The sequence below is a fragment of the Dendrobates tinctorius genome, unplaced genomic scaffold, assembly GCF_039654945.1.
Source record: "Dendrobates tinctorius isolate UK_male_01 unplaced genomic scaffold, ASM3965494v1 ptg000126l, whole genome shotgun sequence".
NCBI classification, from domain to species: domain Eukaryota; kingdom Metazoa; phylum Chordata; class Amphibia; order Anura; family Dendrobatidae; genus Dendrobates; species Dendrobates tinctorius.
In genome coordinates, this window is record NW_027361794.1 from 23,242,327 (window position 1) to 23,262,337 (window position 20,011).

The 20,011-nt window shown below is 46.9% G+C and overlaps 1 protein-coding gene across 1 annotated transcript in view; it reads right to left on the reverse strand.

The window, feature by feature from the left end:
• Positions 1 to 15,557: 15,557 nt before the first annotated feature.
• The window catches only part of LOC141047099 (uncharacterized), a 34,381-nt gene continuing 29,927 nt past the window's right edge, over positions 15,558 to 20,011 (reverse strand). The window contains exon 2 of the mRNA XM_073542063.1: positions 15,558 to 17,131. Within this exon, the coding sequence (XP_073398164.1) occupies positions 15,948 to 16,979 (1,032 nt within the window). The 5' untranslated portion in view covers positions 16,980 to 17,131 and the 3' untranslated portion in view covers positions 15,558 to 15,947. The remainder of the gene's footprint in view (positions 17,132 to 20,011) is intronic.

The following is a 20,011-nucleotide window of genomic DNA, read 5'->3' on the forward strand; positions in this document are numbered from 1 at the left end:
CTGTCTCCAGTGCTCGTCCTTCAGACATCTGGGAGGAGGTGGCCGGGCTAGCGCCCACCAGTAGATCGATTAAGGCCTTTTTAGTCAGTCCCTGGTAGTTCAGGCCCAGGTCTCTGGCTCTCTCCTGTAAACTGCATACAGTGCAATTTCTGTACTCACGCTGTGGGTGGTTCTCCATTGGGTGACGCACTGTTGATCCCACTGCTGCCACCAGTTGTCACGGGGTCCTTCTCTGGTATCACACGATCAACAGAGCAAGCGAAGAGTGAACAATTCCAAGACCTTTATTCAGGCAAAAATACGAAAAGGTCCATATTCAGTCCACCACACAAAGGATAAGATAGTCCAGAATAAGAATGATGTCCAGTATCAGGATAAAATGTCCAGGGAAATGAGATTCCAAAACACTCTAGTACCAGAGGATAATAATGGATCCTTCTCTCTGAAATGCAGCCTTTTCACCATCTTGTCTCTACCGGAACTGACTTGTTGTCCAGCTGCTGTTCTTTCCCCCACCCCCTTCCTTGTCCAGGGGTAGTCAAACAAGTTACCTCCCAGAGGAGAACAAAAGGCCTTAGGGATTAATGCACTACAGGGGGTCATCAAGAGACAGATACAGTGAGGCTGTAGGCTTACAATGTAATAAGAAAAACACTATGAAAATAACTGGAATTGTTAAAAATAGGAATATACAAAAAATGACATCCACATAACATATCACACCATCACACTATCTATTCCTGACACTGGAGTGGCTTATAAACTTACCAAGTATATAGTTTGAGGTCTGGGATCTGCCAATATGTGGCTAGTAGAGTTGAGCGAAACGGGTCGAAAAAATTCAAAAGTCGCCGACTTTTGGCAAAGTCGGGTTTCATGAAACGAAACCCGACCCTAGGATGAGGTCGGCCACGAGGTCGGCGACTTACGCGCCAAAGTCGCGTTTCAAAAGTTTGTTTTGCGCTCTTTTTCAGCCAATCAGGATCCACGGACACTGTGGGCAACGTGATGACCTAGGCACGGGTCACCACCATCTTTCAGAAGGGCATGCAAGTGATTGGCTTGCTTTGGTGGGCGTCACAGGGGGTATAAAAGGGCGTGCACGCCGACCGCCATCTTACTTCTGCCGATCTTAGTATAGGGAGAGGTTGCTGCTGATTCTGTAGGGAGAGCGTTAGGCAGGGAAGAAGACAAAAAAACTGCTTCTGCTGCTAGCGATTTGGCCTACACAACACACAAGTCACTGTGTGTGCAGTGCAAGGGGAGGCTATATAGTGGTGTATCAGTGGTGTTGGTTGTTGGGCTGCCTTTTAAGGCTTCCTGACACGCTGGCATTGCTGTTTACCCACTGCTCCGCAAGCTGCTTTTTTAAAAGCAATCCAATCTCCCTTATCCTCTAGTCACTTTTGTCACAGCTGTGCCATCGAGCCTGTCACATAGCGCTCAGATATCAGTGGGCCTCACACAATCCACAAGTGTCCAGTGTCCAAAAGTGTGCGCAGAGATTCAAAATCTCCATTATCCTCTCGTCACTTTGGTCACAGGCAGCTGTGCCATCGAGCCTGTCACATAGCGCTCAGATATCAGTGGGCCTCACACAATCCACAAGTGTCCAGTGTCCAAAAGTGTGCGCAGAGATTCAAAATCTCCATTATCCTCTCGTCACTTTGGTCACAGGCAGCTGTGCCATCGAGCCTGTCACATAGCGCTCAGATATCAGTGGGCCTCACACAATCCACAAGTGTCCAGTGTCCAAAAGTGTGCGCAGAGATTCAAAATCTCCATTATCCTCTCGTCACTTTTGTCACAGGCAGCTGTGCCATCGAGCCTGTCACATAGCGCTCAGATATCAGTGGGCCTCACACAATCCACAAGTGTCCAGTGTCCAAAAGTGTGCGCAGAGATTCAAAATCTCCATTATCCTCTCGTCACTTTGGTCACAGGCAGCTGTGCCATCGAGCCTGTCACATAGCGCTCAGATATCAGTGGGCCTCACACAATCCACAAGTGTCCAGTGTCCAAAAGTGTGCGCAGAGATTCAAAATCTCCATTATCCTCTCATCACTTTGGTCACAGGCAGCTGTGCCATCGAGCCTGTCACATAGCGCTCAGATATCAGTGGGCCTCACACAATCCATAAGTGTCCAGTGTCCAAAAGTGTGCGCAGAGATTCAAAATCTCCATTATCCTCTCCTCACTTTTGTCACAGGCAGCTGTGCCATCGAGCCTGTCACATAGCGCTCAGATATCAGTGGGCCTCACACAATCCACAAGTGTCCAGTGTCCAAAAGTGTGCGCAGAGATTCAAAATCTCCATTATCCTCTCGTCACTTTTGTCACAGGCAGCTGTGCCATCGAGCCTGTCACATAGCGCTCAGATATCAGTGGGCCTCACACAATCCACAAGTGTCCAGTGTCCAAAAGTGTGCGCAGAGATTCAAAATCTCCATTATCCTCTCGTCACTTTTGTCACAGGCAGCTGTGCCATCGAGCCTGTCACATAGCGCTCAGATATCAGTGGGCCTCACACAATCCACAAGTGTCCAGTGTCCAAAAGTGCGCGCAGAGATTCAAAATCTCCATTATCCTCTCGTCACTTTTGTCACAGGCAGCTGTGCCATCGAGCCTGTCACATAGCGCTCAGATATCAGTGGGCCTCACACAATCCACAAGTGTCCAGTGTCCAAAAGTGTGCGCAGAGATTCAAAATCTCCATTATCCTCTCGTCACTTTTGTCACAGGCAGCTGTGCCATCGAGCCTGTCACATAGCGCTCAGATATCAGTGGGCCTCACACAATCCACAAGTGTCCAGTGTCCAAAAGTGTGCGCAGAGATTCAAAATCTCCATTATCCTCTCGTCACTTTGGTCACAGGCAGCTGTGCCATCGAGCCTGTCACATAGCGCTCAGATATCAGTGGGCCTCACACAATCCACAAGTGTCCAGTGTCCAAAAGGGTGCGCAGAGATTCAAAATCTCCATTATCCTCTCGTCACTTTGGTCACAGGCAGCTGTGCCATCGAGCCTGTCACATAGCGCTCAGATATCAGTGGGCCTCACACAATCCACAAGTGTCCAGTGTCCAAAAGTGTGCGCAGAGATTCAAAATCTCCATTATCCTCTCGTCACTTTTGTCACAGGCAGCTGTGCCATCGAGCCTGTCACATAGCGCTCAGATATCAGTGGGCCTCACACAATCCACAAGTGTCCAGTGTCCAAAAGTGTGCGCAGAGATTCAAAATCTCCATTATCCTCTCGTCACTTTGGTCACAGGCAGCTGTGCCATCGAGCCTGTCACATAGCGCTCAGATATCAGTGGGCCTCACACAATCCACAAGTGTCCAGTGTCCAAAAGTGTGCGCAGAGATTCAAAATCTCCATTATCCTCTCGTCACTTTGGTCACAGGCAGCTGTGCCATCGAGCCTGTCACATAGCGCTCAGATATCAGTGGGCCTCACACAATCCACAAGTGTCCAGTGTCCAAAAGTGTGCGCAGAGATTCAAAATCTCCATTATCCTCTCGTCACTTTTGTCACAGGCAGCTGTGCCATCGAGCCTGTCACATAGCGCTCAGATATCAGTGGGCCTCACACAATCCACAATTGTCCAGTGTCCAAAAGTGTGCGCAGAGATTCAAAATCTCCATTATCCTCTCGTCACTTTTGTCACAGGCAGCTGTGCCATCGAGCCTGTCACATAGCGCTCAGATATCAGTGGGCCTCACACAATCCACAAGTGTCCAGTGTCCAAAAGTGTGCGCAGAGATTCAAAATCTCCATTATCCTCTCGTCACTTTTGTCACAGGCAGCTGTGCCATCGAGCCTGTCACATAGAGCTCAGATATCAGTGGGCCTCACACAATCCACAAGTGTCCAGTGTCCAAAAGTGTGCGCAGAGATTCAAAATCTCCATTATCCTCTCGTCACTTTGGTCACAGGCAGCTGTGCCATCGAGCCTGTCACATAGCGCTCAGATATCAGTGGGCCTCACACAATCCACAAGTGTCCAGTGTCCAAAAGTGTGCGCAGAGATTCAAAATCTCCATTATCCTCTCGTCACTTTTGTCACAGGCAGCTGTGCCATCGAGCCTGTCACATAGCGCTCAGATATCAGTGGGCCTCACACAATCCACAAGTGTCCAGTGTCCAAAAGTGTGCGCAGAGATTCAAAATCTCCATTATCCTCTCGTCACTTTTGTCACAGGCAGCTGTGCCATCGAGCCTGTCACATAGAGCTCAGATATCAGTGGGCCTCACACAATCCACAAGTGTCCAGTGTCCAAAAGTGTGCGCAGAGATTCAAAATCTCCATTATCCTCTCGTCACTTTGGTCACAGGCAGCTGTGCCATCGAGCCTGTCACATAGCGCTCAGATATCAGTGGGCCTCACACAATCCACAAGTGTCCAGTGTCCAAAAGTGTGCGCAGAGATTCAAAATCTCCATTATCCTCTCGTCACTTTTGTCACAGGCAGCTGTGCCATCGAGCCTGTCACATAGCGCTCAGATATCAGTGGGCCTCACACAATCCACAAGTGTCCAGTGTCCAAAAGTGTGCGCAGAGATTCAAAATCTCCATTATCCTCTCGTCACTTTGGTCACAGGCAGCTGTGCCATCGAGCCTGTCACATAGCGCTCAGATATCAGTGGGCCTCACACAATCCACAAGTGTCCAGTGTCCAAAAGTGTGCGCAGAGATTCAAAATCTCCATTATCCTCTCATCACTTTGGTCACAGGCAGCTGTGCCATCGAGCCTGTCACATAGCGCTCAGATATCAGTGGGCCTCACACAATCCATAAGTGTCCAGTGTCCAAAAGTGTGCGCAGAGATTCAAAATCTCCATTATCCTCTCCTCACTTTTGTCACAGGCAGCTGTGCCATCGAGCCTGTCACATAGCGCTCAGATATCAGTGGGCCTCACACAATCCACAAGTGTCCAGTGTCCAAAAGTGTGCGCAGAGATTCAAAATCTCCATTATCCTCTCGTCACTTTTGTCACAGGCAGCTGTGCCATCGAGCCTGTCACATAGCGCTCAGATATCAGTGGGCCTCACACAATCCACAAGTGTCCAGTGTCCAAAAGTGTGCGCAGAGATTCAAAATCTCCATTATCCTCTCGTCACTTTTGTCACAGGCAGCTGTGCCATCGAGCCTGTCACATAGCGCTCAGATATCAGTGGGCCTCACACAATCCACAAGTGTCCAGTGTCCAAAAGTGCGCGCAGAGATTCAAAATCTCCATTATCCTCTCGTCACTTTTGTCACAGGCAGCTGTGCCATCGAGCCTGTCACATAGCGCTCAGATATCAGTGGGCCTCACACAATCCACAAGTGTCCAGTGTCCAAAAGTGTGCGCAGAGATTCAAAATCTCCATTATACTCTCGTCACTTTTGTCACAGGCAGCTGTGCCATCGAGCCTGTCACATAGCGCTCAGATATCAGTGGGCCTCACACAATCCACAAGTGTCCAGTGTCCAAAAGTGTGCGCAGAGATTCAAAATCTCCATTATCCTCTCGTCACTTTGGTCACAGGCAGCTGTGCCATCGAGCCTGTCACATAGCGCTCAGATATCAGTGGGCCTCACACAATCCACAAGTGTCCAGTGTCCAAAAGGGTGCGCAGAGATTCAAAATCTCCATTATCCTCTCGTCACTTTGGTCACAGGCAGCTGTGCCATCGAGCCTGTCACATAGCGCTCAGATATCAGTGGGCCTCACACAATCCACAAGTGTCCAGTGTCCAAAAGTGTGCGCAGAGATTCAAAATCTCCATTATCCTCTCGTCACTTTTGTCACAGGCAGCTGTGCCATCGAGCCTGTCACATAGCGCTCAGATATCAGTGGGCCTCACACAATCCACAAGTGTCCAGTGTCCAAAAGTGTGCGCAGAGATTCAAAATCTCCATTATCCTCTCGTCACTTTGGTCACAGGCAGCTGTGCCATCGAGCCTGTCACATAGCGCTCAGATATCAGTGGGCCTCACACAATCCACAAGTGTCCAGTGTCCAAAAGTGTGCGCAGAGATTCAAAATCTCCATTATCCTCTCGTCACTTTGGTCACAGGCAGCTGTGCCATCGAGCCTGTCACATAGCGCTCAGATATCAGTGGGCCTCACACAATCCACAAGTGTCCAGTGTCCAAAAGTGTGCGCAGAGATTCAAAATCTCCATTATCCTCTCGTCACTTTTGTCACAGGCAGCTGTGCCATCGAGCCTGTCACATAGCGCTCAGATATCAGTGGGCCTCACACAATCCACAATTGTCCAGTGTCCAAAAGTGTGCGCAGAGATTCAAAATCTCCATTATCCTCTCGTCACTTTTGTCACAGGCAGCTGTGCCATCGAGCCTGTCACATAGCGCTCAGATATCAGTGGGCCTCACACAATCCACAAGTGTCCAGTGTCCAAAAGTGTGCGCAGAGATTCAAAATCTCCATTATCCTCTCGTCACTTTTGTCACAGGCAGCTGTGCCATCGAGCCTGTCACATAGAGCTCAGATATCAGTGGGCCTCACACAATCCACAAGTGTCCAGTGTCCAAAAGTGTGCGCAGAGATTCAAAATCTCCATTATCCTCTCGTCACTTTGGTCACAGGCAGCTGTGCCATCGAGCCTGTCACATAGCGCTCAGATATCAGTGGGCCTCACACAATCCACAAGTGTCCAGTGTCCAAAAGTGTGCGCAGAGATTCAAAATCTCCATTATCCTCTCGTCACTTTTGTCACAGGCAGCTGTGCCATCGAGCCTGTCACATAGCGCTCAGATATCAGTGGGCCTCACACAATCCACAAGTGTCCAGTGTCCAAAAGTGTGCGCAGAGATTCAAAATCTCCATTATCCTCTCGTCACTTTTGTCACAGGCAGCTGTGCCATCGAGCCTGTCACATAGAGCTCAGATATCAGTGGGCCTCACACAATCCACAAGTGTCCAGTGTCCAAAAGTGTGCGCAGAGATTCAAAATCTCCATTATCCTCTCGTCACTTTGGTCACAGGCAGCTGTGCCATCGAGCCTGTCACATAGCGCTCAGATATCAGTGGGCCTCACACAATCCACAAGTGTCCAGTGTCCAAAAGTGTGCGCAGAGATTCAAAATCTCCATTATCCTCTCGTCACTTTTGTCACAGGCAGCTGTGCAATCGAGCCTGTCACATAGCGCTCAGATATCAGTGGGCCTCACACAATCCACAAGTGTCCAGTGTCCAAAAGTGTGCGCAGAGATTCAAAATCTCCATTATCCTCTCGTCACTTTGGTCACAGGCAGCTGTGCCATCGAGCCTGTCACATAGCGCTCAGATATCAGTGGGCCTCACACAATCCACAAGTGTCCAGTGTCCAAAAGTGTGCGCAGAGATTCAAAATCTCCATTATCCTCTCGTCACTTTTGTCACAGGCAGCTGTGCCATCGAGCCTGTCACATAGCGCTCAGATATCAGTGGGCCTCACACAATCCAAAAGTGTCCACTGTCCACAAGTGTGTGCAGAAATTCTAAATCTCCCCTGTCCTATAGACACCTTGTACCTTGTTTTACATTACTATATAGTTTGTTGGATTTTGTCTACATTTCTACCAAAAATGAGGAAGGCTGGTGGAAGAGGCCGTGGAATTGGGCGGGGGTTGGCAGCTGGTAATGATGGTGTTGGTGGTGGATCTGATCGTAGTGGCAAGAGCAAAATAGGACCGAGTGCAGGAGGTGCTGACCCTGCATCATCGTCTGGCTACATAAGGCCTCGAACGCTTAGTTTTCTAGGAGTTGGCAAACTGCTTTTAAAGCCAGAGCATCAGGAAAAAGTTTTGTCTTACATTGCTGACTCAGCCTCCAGCTCTATCGCCTCCTCTTCTTCAGTTGTAAAAAGTAAAAGCACTGAGTCGTCATTGGAGGCTCATGTTCATGAACCACACCTTTCCTTGTGTCCTTCACCCCAACCAAGATTGAAGGATGACGCAGGCCATACTACTGATTACTCCATGGAGCTGTTTTCACATACCATGCCTGGATTATCAAGTGAAATGGTGAATTACCCAGGCCAAGATGAATCTGACATGGAGTGCACTGATGCACAGCCGCTGATGGATGATTCTGCTGGTACATTCACTCAGAGCACTACATTGTCCTCGCAGTGTACAGAGCCAGATTCTGACCCTGATGAGACTCAGGTGCCCCTTCCCGCACACTATACCACCATACACGGTGACACAGAGGAAGGTGCACATGACATAGAAGAGGAGGTGATGGATGACCCAGTTGTTGACCCAGATTGGCATCCATTGGGGGAAGAGGGTGCTGCTTCCAATAGCTCAGATGAGGAGCATCCACAGCAGACATCGACATCGCAACAGCTGTTATCTGGCAGGCCCGGAGCACTCCGAAGACAGGTTCCAAACATCAAAAGAGTTGCTGGACAGCTTGTCCAGAGGGTCAAAAGATCACATCGTGCTAGGCCGCAAAATGTCTGCCAAAGTAGGAAGAGTGCAGTGTGGCACTTTTTTGAACAAAATCCTCATGATCAGGCCAAGGTTATCTGTAAGAAGTGCGCAAAGACCTTTAGCCGAGGGAAAAATCTGAAAAATTTGAATACCAGTTGCATGCTTAGACATTTAACCAGCATGCACTTGCAAGCGTGGACACAACACCAAACCTCAAGTGCCACATGTGCAACTGATCACAACGAAGGTAGTCAGCAACGCTACATTGTTTCCCCCACTGTAAGCCCACCGGTTAGCACAGGAGCAAATGTTGAGGTGTCGTTGCAAGACCACAGCAGTCAGGGAATCCCACTGTTATATCAACGAAAGACTGATTCTAGGCCATCAGAAAGAACACCAACTCTATCACCATCATCAACCCTCTCTCAGTCCGCCCTGTCCACCGCTACTTCCACCATATGCAGCTCTCAAGTCCAGCTCACCCTCCCAGACACTATGAGTAGGTAAAGAAAGTACTCAGTCTCTCATCCGCGTACACTGGGTTTGAACGCCCACATTGCCAAACTAATCTCGTTTGAGATGATGCCCTTTCGGTTGGTGGAAAGCGCAGCTTTCCGCGAACTCATGGCCTATGCAGTACCACGCTATGACCTACCCAGTCGCCACTTCTTCTCTCGCAAAGCCATCCCAGCCCTCCACCATCATGTGAAAGACCGCATTGTCCATGCACTCAAGCAGTCAGTGAGCGGAAAGGTGCACCTCACAACTGATGCATGGTCCAGTCGGCATGGCCAGGGCCGTTACGTGTCCATCACTGTGCACTGGGTTAATGTGGTGGATGCAGGGTCCACAGGGGACAGCGGTGGTGGGACAGTGCTGCCTAGCCCACGGTATAGGAAACAGTTGGCTGTAGGCGTTCGACCCTCCTCCTCCTCCTCCAGAAGCGAAAGCTCGTCCACAGAGCGCAGTCGTACGAGCACTCCATCTGCAGCTGCCAATGTTGCACACGATGTGTCCCCCTATCGAGCAGCTAGTGGAAAGCGGCAGCAGGCTGTGTTGCAGATGATGTGTTTGGGCGACAGACACACCGCCGAGGTGCTGGCCGAGTACTTGAAGCGACAAACTGAGTCATGGCTGGGCAGTGTACATCTTGAGGCAGGCAAGGTAGTTAGTGATAACGGCCGTAATTTTGTGGCAGCCATAGCCCTTTCAAAACTCAGCCACATACCTTGCTTGGCTCACACCTTGAACCTGGTGGTGCAGTGCTTCCTCAAAAATTATCCGGAGTTAACAGCCCTGCTCCAGAAGGTGCGAAGACTGTGCGCGCACATCCGCCGGTCGCCTGTACACTCCGTTCGTATGCAGAAGCTGCAGCGATTGCTCCACCTTCCCAACCACCGCCTCATTATCGACATTGCAACAAGGTGGAACTCCACCCTGCACATGGTGGAGCGGCTGTGCGAGCAGAGGCAGGCCATAATGCATTTGTGGGAGGATACACGGCCAGGCACTTTGAGAGCAGACATGGAGTTGACAGGCGTGCAGTGGTCGAAGCTGAAAGACCTTTGTAAAGTCCTTCAGTGTTTTGAGGAATGCACACGGCTGGTAAGCGCAGACGACGCCATCCTAAGCATGAGCATCCCACTTATGCGTCTGCTCATGCAAACTTTGACGCACCTTAAGGAGCAGGCGTCTGCAGCCAATGTTGATGAGGAGGAAGAGGAGGAGGGAATCCTTGATGACATTCAGCCATTGTCTGCTCAGGGACCTCTCCTGGACGAGGTGGAGGAAGAAGAGGAGGAGGAGGAGGATGATGGGGATGATTACTTAGGGGAGGAGGATGCATCTCGTGGGGCAAGTGAAAATGTTGGCGTGGCAAGGTCTGGTACAGGGTTTGTGCGTGACTGGAGGGATGTGGATTTGCCAGAAAGTGCTCCTCCACCCAGCACTCGCAGTGCATCATTGACACCGGGAACATTGGCCCACATGTCAGATTATGCCTTGCGGATCCTAAAAAGGGACCCCCGCATTGCCAAAATGATGAACGATGACGACTACTGGTTGGCCAGCATCCTGGATCCACGCCATAGAGGCAAATTACAAAACATCATGCCACAGGAGAACCTTGACCTAATATTGGCTAATAAACAAGCAACTCTGGTAAATCGGTTGCTTGAGGCATTCCCAGCACACAGCAGCGGTGATGGTTCTCACACGAGCCGTACGGGCCGGGGGCAGCTTGGCAGAGGTGTTCGTGGTGCACACAGCCGAAGTGGCGTTGGAGACAGGGGTTTCATGACAATGTTGTGGACTGATTTTTCAAATACCGCTCACACAACTGTTAATACTGCATCGATGGAAAGTGACAGGAGACAGCAGTTGTCAACTATGGTTACAAACTACTTTTCCTCCCATATCGATGTTCTCCCACACAGGTCATTCCCCTTTGACTATTGGGCCGCTAAACTGGACACCTGGCCTGAATTGGCCCAATATGCCTTACAGGAGCTCGCTTGCCCAGCTGCAAGTGTGCTATCGGAAAGAGTCTTCAGTGCAGCTGGATCAATCCTGACAGAAAAAAGGACCCGTCTGTCAACCCAAAATGTGGATGATCTAACCTTCATTAAAATGAACCACGCATGGGTTTCCAAGGATTTTGTCCCACCTTCCCCTGATGACACATAGGGTGACAGAAAAATGGCTTGCTTTGGTCCACCTCTTCCTGGTACTTCACTTATTTCGCCTTTTGCATCAGCTGAATGTCCAACATCAACATATGCCACTTTCTAAAACTCCCTAACTGTGCTGCCTCCCCCCCCATGGCCGGGGTCAACACCTAGCGCACGACACCGTGCGAGTGCCGTTGCCCTGGACAGGTGGGTAGGCCGACTCTTGGGCGCGGGCACTGGCACAGGGTCCCTCATAGTGCAATCAAGTGTCTCTGACGGTGGTGGTGCACACCCGCCGTCAGACACACCGCTGTACTATGAGGGGCCCAGTGCCAGTACCGACGCCCACGAGTGGGCCCCCCTTGCTTGGGCAGGGCCCCAGCATTTGCAATCTTTACCTCTCCCTGCTCCTCCGCTGTGTAATCTGGGCCGTCAAATCCATACTGGGCCTAACACCGTCTGAGCCTGCCTCCTGAGACATATATTTTGAATGTGTACGCTATCCATACATGTTATCCAGGGATACGGTACCCTTTCTAACCTTTGTGCAATCACGTGCAATCCATACTGGGCCTAACACCGTCTGAGCCTGCCTCATGCTGTATGGACATATATTTTGAATGTGTACGCTATCCATACATGTTATCCAGGGATACGGTACCCTTTCTAACCTTTGTGCAATCACGTGCAATCCATACTGGGCCTAACACCGTCTGAGCCTGCCTCATGCTGTATAGACATATATTTTGAATGTGTACGCTATCCATACATGTTATCCGGGGATACGGTACCCTTTCTAACCTTTGTGCAATCACGTGCAATCCATACTGGGCCTAACACCATCTGAGCCTGCCTCATGCTGTATAGACATATATTTTGAATGTGTATGCTATCCATACATGTTATCCGGGGATACGGTACCCTTTCTAACCTTTGTGCAATCACGTGCAATCCATACTGGGCCTAACACCGTCTGAGCCTGCCTCATGCTGTATAGACATATATTTTGAATGTGTACGCTATCCATACATGTTATCCGGGGATACGGTACCCTTTCTAACCTTTGTGCAATCACGTGCAATCCATACTGGGCCTAACACCGTCTGAGCCTGCCTCATGCTGTATAGACATATATTTTGAATGTGTACGCTATCCATACATGTTATCCAGGGATACGGTACCCTTTCTAACCTTTGTGCAATCACGTGCAATCCATACTGGGCCTAACACCGTCTGAGCCTGCCTCATGCTGTATAGACATATATTTTGAATGTGTACGCTATCCATACATGTTATCCGGGGATACGGTACCCTTTCTAACCTTTGTGCAATCACGTGCAATCCATACTGGGCCTAACACCGTCTGAGCCTGCCTCATGCTGTATAGACATATATTTTGAATGTGTACGCTATCCATACATGTTATCCGGGGATACGGTACCCTTTCTAACCTTTGTGCAATCACGTGCAATCCATACTGGGCCTAACACCGTCTGAGCCTGCCTCATGCTGTATAGACATATATTTTGAATGTGTACGCTATCCATACATGTTATCCAGGGATACGGTACCCTTTCTAACCTTTGTGCAATCACGTGCAATCCATACTGGGCCTAACACCGTCTGAGCCTGCCTCATGCTGTATAGACATATATTTTGAATGTGTACGCTATCCATACATGTTATCCAGGGATACGGTACCCTTTCTAACCTTTGTGCAATCACGTGCAATCCATACTGGGCCTAACACCGTCTGAGCCTGCCTCATGCTGTATAGACATATATTTTGAATGTGTACGCTATCCATACATGTTATCCGGGGATACGGTACCCTTTCTAACCTTTGTGCAATCACGTGCAATCCATACTGGGCCTAACACCGTCTGAGCCTGCCTCATGCTGTATAGACATATATTTTGAATGTGTATGCTATCCATACATGTTATCCGGGGATACGGTACCCTTTCTAACCTTTGTGCAATCACGTGCAATCCATACTGGGCCTAACACCGTATGAGCCTGCCTCATGCTGTATAGACATATATTTTGAATGTGTACGCTATCCATACATGTTATCCAGGGATACGGTACCCTTTCTAACCTTTGTGCAATCACGTGCAATCCATACTGGGCCTAACACCGTATGAGCCTGCCTCATGCTGTATAGACATATATTTTGAATGTGTACGCTATCCATACATGTTATCCGGGGATACGGTACCCTTTCTAACCTTTGTGCAATCACGTGCAATCCATACTGGGCCTAACACCGTCTGAGCCTGCCTCATGCTGTATAGACATATATTTTGAATGTGTACGCTATCCATACATGTTATCCAGGGATACGGTACCCTTTCTAACCTTTGTGCAATCACGTGCAATCCATACTGGGCCTAACACCGTCTGAGCCTGCCTCATGCTGTATAGACATATATTTTGAATGTGTACGCTATCCATACATGTTATCCGGGGATACGGTACCCTTTCTAACCTTTGTGCAATCACGTGCAATCCATACTGGGCCTAACACCGTCTGAGCCTGCCTCATGCTGTATAGACATATATTTTGAATGTGTACGCTATCCATACATGTTATCCAGGGATACGGTACCCTTTCTAACCTTTGTGCAATCACGTGCAATCCATACTGGGCCTAACACCGTCTGAGCCTGCCTCATGCTGTATAGACATATATTTTGAATGTGTACGCTATCCATACATGTTATCCGGGGATACGGTACCCTTTCTAACCTTTGTGCAATCACGTGCAATCCATACTGGGCCTAACACCGTCTGAGCCTGCCTCATGCTGTATAGACATATATTTTGAATGTGTACGCTATCCATACATGTTATCCGGGGATACGGTACCCTTTCTAACCTTTGTGCAATCACGTGCAATCCATACTGGGCCTAACACCGTCTGAGCCTGCCTCATGCTGTATAGACATATATTTTGAATGTGTACGCTATCCATACATGTTATCCAGGGATACGGTACCCTTTCTAACCTTTGTGCAATCATGTGCAATCCATACTGGGCCTAACACCGTCTGAGCCTGCCTCATGCTGTATAGACATATATTTTGAATATGTACACTATCCATACATGTTATCCAGGGATACGGTACCCTTTCTAACCTTTGTGCAATCACGTGCAATCCATACTGGGCCTAACACCGTCTGAGCCTGCCTCCTGAGACATATATTTTGAATGTGTACGCTATCCATACATGTTATCCAGGGATACGGTACCCTTTCTAACCTTTGTGCAATCACGTGCAATCCATACTGGGCGTGAGAATGGCTGGCGAGCTGTTAAGCAAGCTACAGCACCTGTCCAGACAAGTACAGGGATTCCCTAGCGAGGTGACTTATTTGATTGTTTTCAATGTTGGGACAGCAATTTTTGGGGAGCACTATACTCTGGAGAATGATAGATGGGGCCCACCATACACTGGAACATTCCAAAGGTGGACATCAGACACTGGAGCAGCATTTACAGGGCCCATTATACACTAGAGCATTAGAAATGGGGCCCATTATGTTTGGAGCATTATTTGGGCCCATAAGACAGTGGAGCTTCATCCATGGGGACCAACATATACTGTAGCATTATGTGGAGCTCATCATATACTGTTTCAAACATTATATGGGACCAATGATTCTGTATGGAGAAATAGATGGGCCTCGTCATGAGATGTAAAAAGTGAGGTATTTTTCATTGTACTATACCGCTATTTATCTGCCGTATCGGAGCATGATGAGTTGTGGTATGTGTTAAAGGGGCGCTCTTTCGCCCATGGCACATGAAAACCTGCAGCCAGCCCTCCCCCCCCACAACTTTAGCCAAATAACCCCCATTTTTCAGTGCGTAACTTGTATTATGAAGTTAATTAAGGTTGACAAGCTTAAGTAAGAAGAATTGATGCTTTTGGCATTCAAATGGGCACTGTACGTGTGTTTCCTGTCCTCCTCTCACTGCCGACTTTTATTCCCCATTGACTTACATTGGGTTTCGTGTTTCGGGACGACCCCGACTTTTCCCTATAATCGGACGATCTTGCTCGACCCGACTTTTGGAAAAGTCGGGTTTCACGAAACGAAACGCGACCCTAAAAAACCAAAAGTCGCTCAACTCTAGTGGCTAGTTTTCTGACTGTTTCAGATAACATGATACATGATTTTAGTTTTTTTTGTCTAGTCTCATTTGAATATAGGTCAATATTAAATAGTCTCCTGATGAGTCGCCTTTGGTGAGGACGATGAAACCCGTAGAAATGAGAGGCTTGGACAGTGAGTGTGTATACATCATCTCACCCACTGAACTTTGGGTACATGTTTTTTCTATTAGTCACCCATTGACTAACCTTCAGGGGTGAATTATGGGTATAGTTTTACATTTGGAATTAATAAAGTTTACTTTTATCAGCAAACATGAGGAATGACAAGAGACAACCCATTTAAGAAGATTCTATTTTGGTTAAAACTATTCCAACATTATGAACATAAAAAAGGCTTCTCCCCTATGTGACATCTCTGATGTTTATTAACAGTTGATTTCCAAGTAAAATATTTCCCACATTAAGAAAATGAAAATAGCTTCTCCTCTGTGTGAGTTCTCTGATGTCTAACAAGAATTGCTTTCGAGTTAAAACATTTCCCACATTCTGAACAGGAGAAAAGGCTTCTCCCCATGTGCGCGTTCTTTGATGGCGTTCAAGATCTATTTCCCATTTAAAACATTTCACACATTCTTAACATGAATATGGCTTCTCTGCTGTGTGAATTCTCTCATGTGTAACAAGACTTGAATTCTGAGTAAAGAATTTCCCACATTCTGAACATCAAAAAGGCTTCCCTCCTGTGTGAGATCTTTGGTGCTTTACAAGATCCCTTTTCCGGTTAAAACATTTCCCACATTCTGAACATGAAAAAGGCTTATCCCCTGTGTGAGTTCTTTGGTGTTCATCAAGATTCCCTTTCTGGTTAAAACATTTCCCACAATCTGAACATGAAAAAGGCTTCTCCCCTGTGTGAGTTCTCTGATGAGTAACAAGCAGTGATTTACGTGCAAAACATTTCCCACATTCTGAACATGAAAAATGCTTCTCTCCTGTGTGAGTTCTCTGGTGATCAACCAAATGTGATTTCTGGTTAAAACATTTCCCACATTCTGAACAGGAAAAAGGCTTCTCCCCTGTGTGAGTTCTATGGTGAGTAACAAAATTTGATTTATCTGCAAAACATTTCCCACATTCTGAACAGGAAAAAGTCTTCTCCCCTGTGTGAGTTCTCTGGTGTTTAACAAAATGTGATTTCTGGTTAAAACATTTCCCACAATCTGAACAGGGAAAAGGTTTCTCCCCTGTGTGAGTTCTATGGTGTTTAACCAAATTTGATTTCTGGTTAAAACATTTCCCACATTCTGAACAGGAAAAAGTCCTCTCCCCTGTGTGAGTTCTCTGGTGTTTAACAAAATGTGATTTCTGGTTAAAACATTTCCTACTATCTGAATAGGAAAAAGGCTTCTCCCTCATGTGAGTTCTATGGTGATTAACCAAATTTGATTTCTGGTTAAAACATTTCCCACAATCTGAACAGGAAAAAGGCTTCTCCCCCGTGTGAGTTCTATGGTGATTAACCAAATTTGATTTCTGGTTAAAACATTTCCCACAATCTGAACAGGAAAAAGGCTTCTCCCCTGTGTGAGTTCTATGGTGATTAACCAAATTTGATTTCTGGTTAAAATATTTCCCACATTCTGAACAGGAAAATGACTTCTTTGCTTTAGAAGCAGTTTGTTTTTTATTGCCTCTTTTGTGACTTTGATTTTCCTTAGCAGTCAGTAATGAATCAGAAGATGGGACCTGTTTCATAGGACCAGATGACAGATCTTTGCTGTGAATGGATAATGATATATCTGGAGTAATGGCATTCACTTCAGTTGTATCTTGTAGGATCTCAAGATCATCAGATTTAAAAACTGAAGATGTCAGCTGTCCATTTGATCTCCTGGTACAGTCATCTGCTAAGATAAAAACAAGTTTCTTTAATAAAATATCCTTGAGTTTTATATTTTTGAACATTTCTACTTAAAGAAGTTGCCCACTACTATAACTTTTTTTTTTCATAAATCTTGTTATTATGTGCCACTAAAAACATCCACTATGTTTATTTTAGCAATATTACCTTTCATCATGCTCTAGTAGCACATTTTCAGTGCTGGCTGCAGCTCTCATGGGGTTAATCGACAACTTTCTTTCTCCCGACTTACTGTGCTCTAATACTACATGTTCCATGATGCATTGCACTGGCCTGTAAGCCAGCACCTAGCACACCCACTCCAAAACACACCCAAACCCCTCCCTCCTCTATCTTCAATCTGAAGCATCTTATTGTAAGGGTCAGTGCACACGTTGTGGATTCTACTGCGGATCCGCAGCAGATTCTCCTGCATTGTACAGTACCATTATAGTCAATGTAAAAGAAAAAACGCTGTGCACATGGTGCAGAAAATCCGCAGCATAAACGCTGAGGGTTCATTTCTGCAGCATGTTAATTCTTTGTGCAGATTCCGCAGCGTTTTACACCTGCTCCATTATAAGAATCCACAGGTGTCAAAACGCATGACTTCCAGCTTAGTGCTTTATTTCTGTAGCTATTGCTGCCTTTTGTCCTTTTATGTTACATGCTGTCCTGCTGGATATATCCATCCTGTTTCTGTATATCGTCTCCCTCGTATGTTGCATGATCAGAGTGTACCCACCGGGAGCTTATTTTATATTACCTAAGATGGTGGATAGCACAGGCCTGAATGGATTATGTTTTATCATGTGTAGAGATAAGCGACTTTGCCTTTTTTCAGGTCGAGTCGAGTTTCATGAACGAACGAAATCGGCCGACTATAGGGAAAAGTCGGAGGCCGACTGAAACTCGAAACCCAATGCAAGTCAATGGAGAAGCAAAGTCGGCAGGGAGTGAAAGACAGTAAACACACCTACAGTGCCCATTTCAATGCCAAAAACATCAATTCTTATAACTGAAGCTTATCAACCTTAATTTACTTCCTAAGAATAGTTACGCATTGAAAACTGGGGGTTATTTGGCTAAAGTTGTGGGGGGGTTGGGCTGGCTCCAGCTTTTCGCGTGCCCTGGGCCAAAGAGTGTCAGTGCAACCCTTTAACACATACCACAACTCATGACGCCACAGAAATATAGGTATAGTACAATGACACATACTTCACTGCTTACATGACATGACTGATATTATCTATTTCAAATTGTACAATAGCTCAAAAAAGACAGTATATTACTCCATACAGTGTTATGGCCACCACATTGTGCGCCATACAGAATAATGAGCCCCATATATTTCTCCATACAGAATAATTGGTCACATATAATGTTCCATACAGTATATGATGCTCCATATGTAATGCTCCAGTGTATAATGTGCCCCTTAGATGCTGCTCCAGTGTCTGATCTGCCCCATTTACATTGCTCCAGTACATGATGGGCCTCATGGATGAGGCTCCAGTGTATGATGGGCTCTAATAATGCTCCATATATAATGGGCCCCATTTGTAATGCTCCAGTGTATAATGTGCCCCTTAGATGCTGCTCCGGTGTCTGATCTGCCCCATTTACATTGCTCCAGTACATGATGGGCCTCATGGATGATGCTCCAGTGTATGATGGGCTCTAATAATGCTCCATATATAATGGGCCCCATTTGTAATGCTCCAGTGTATAATGTGCCCCCTAGATGCTGCTCCGGTGTCTGATCTGCCCCATTTACATTGCTCCAGTACATGATGGGCCTCATGGATGATGCTCCAGTGTATGATGGGCTCTAATAATGCTCCATATATAATGGGCCCCATTTGTAATGCTCCAGTGTATAATTTGCTCCTTAGATGCTGCTCCAGTGTCTGATCTGCCCCATTTACATTGCTCCAGTACATGATGGGCCCTATTTTTAATTAACCCAGGCATGGTAAGTGAAAAGAGCTCCATGGAGTAATCTGAGGTGTGTGCTTCCACATCCTTCACTTTTGGTGTGGGTGAAGGACACAAGGAAAGGGGATGCTCCTGACCAGAAGCCTGCAGTTACGACTCAGTGCTTGCATTTATTACAACTTCAGAAGAGGAGGCGATAGAGCTGGAGGCTGTTTCAGCAATGTAAGTCACAAACAGTTCCTGATACTCCTGCTTTAAAAGCAGTCTACCTACTCCCAGAAAAGGGAGCCTTACAGGCCTTCCAGAGCTACACCCTGATGCTGGCTCAACACCTCCTGCCTTAGCTGCTATTGTGTTTTTGGCTCTACCAGCAGATGCACCACCACCACCACCATCAGTACCAGGTGGCCCTCCACGCCCACAGCCGTGTCCTCTTCCACCATACTTCCTCATGTTTTTTAAAATGGACCCAAAATACCAGCAGATATATGGTACTGTATCAGAAGCGTACAGCTCTATACAGTATATGGATAACAGTAAATCTCTGTATATATTTCATGAGGCATATACAGACGCTCACAGGCTCAGTATGGATTACCCAATAAAATAACAAGTTGAAAAAGAGGAACAGTATCACCAGATACAAGGTATATATAGTATAGTGTAAACATTCTGATTCTCCGTATGCATTTCAGGAGGCAGACACAAACACTTTCAGGCCCAGTAAGGATTACACAAGAATATGAAAAGCTGTAAATGGGTAATGTAACACAAGCGTACAGCTGTATACAGAGTTGGGGTAATCTTAAAGTTCCAAATATATTGCTGGAGTAACAGACAGACGTTTACAGGCTCATTATGAATTACACCAGAATCTAAATAGCTAAAAAGGTTACTGTATCAGAAGTGTTTTACTGTATACAGTGTTGCCCAAATTAAAAATATTGGT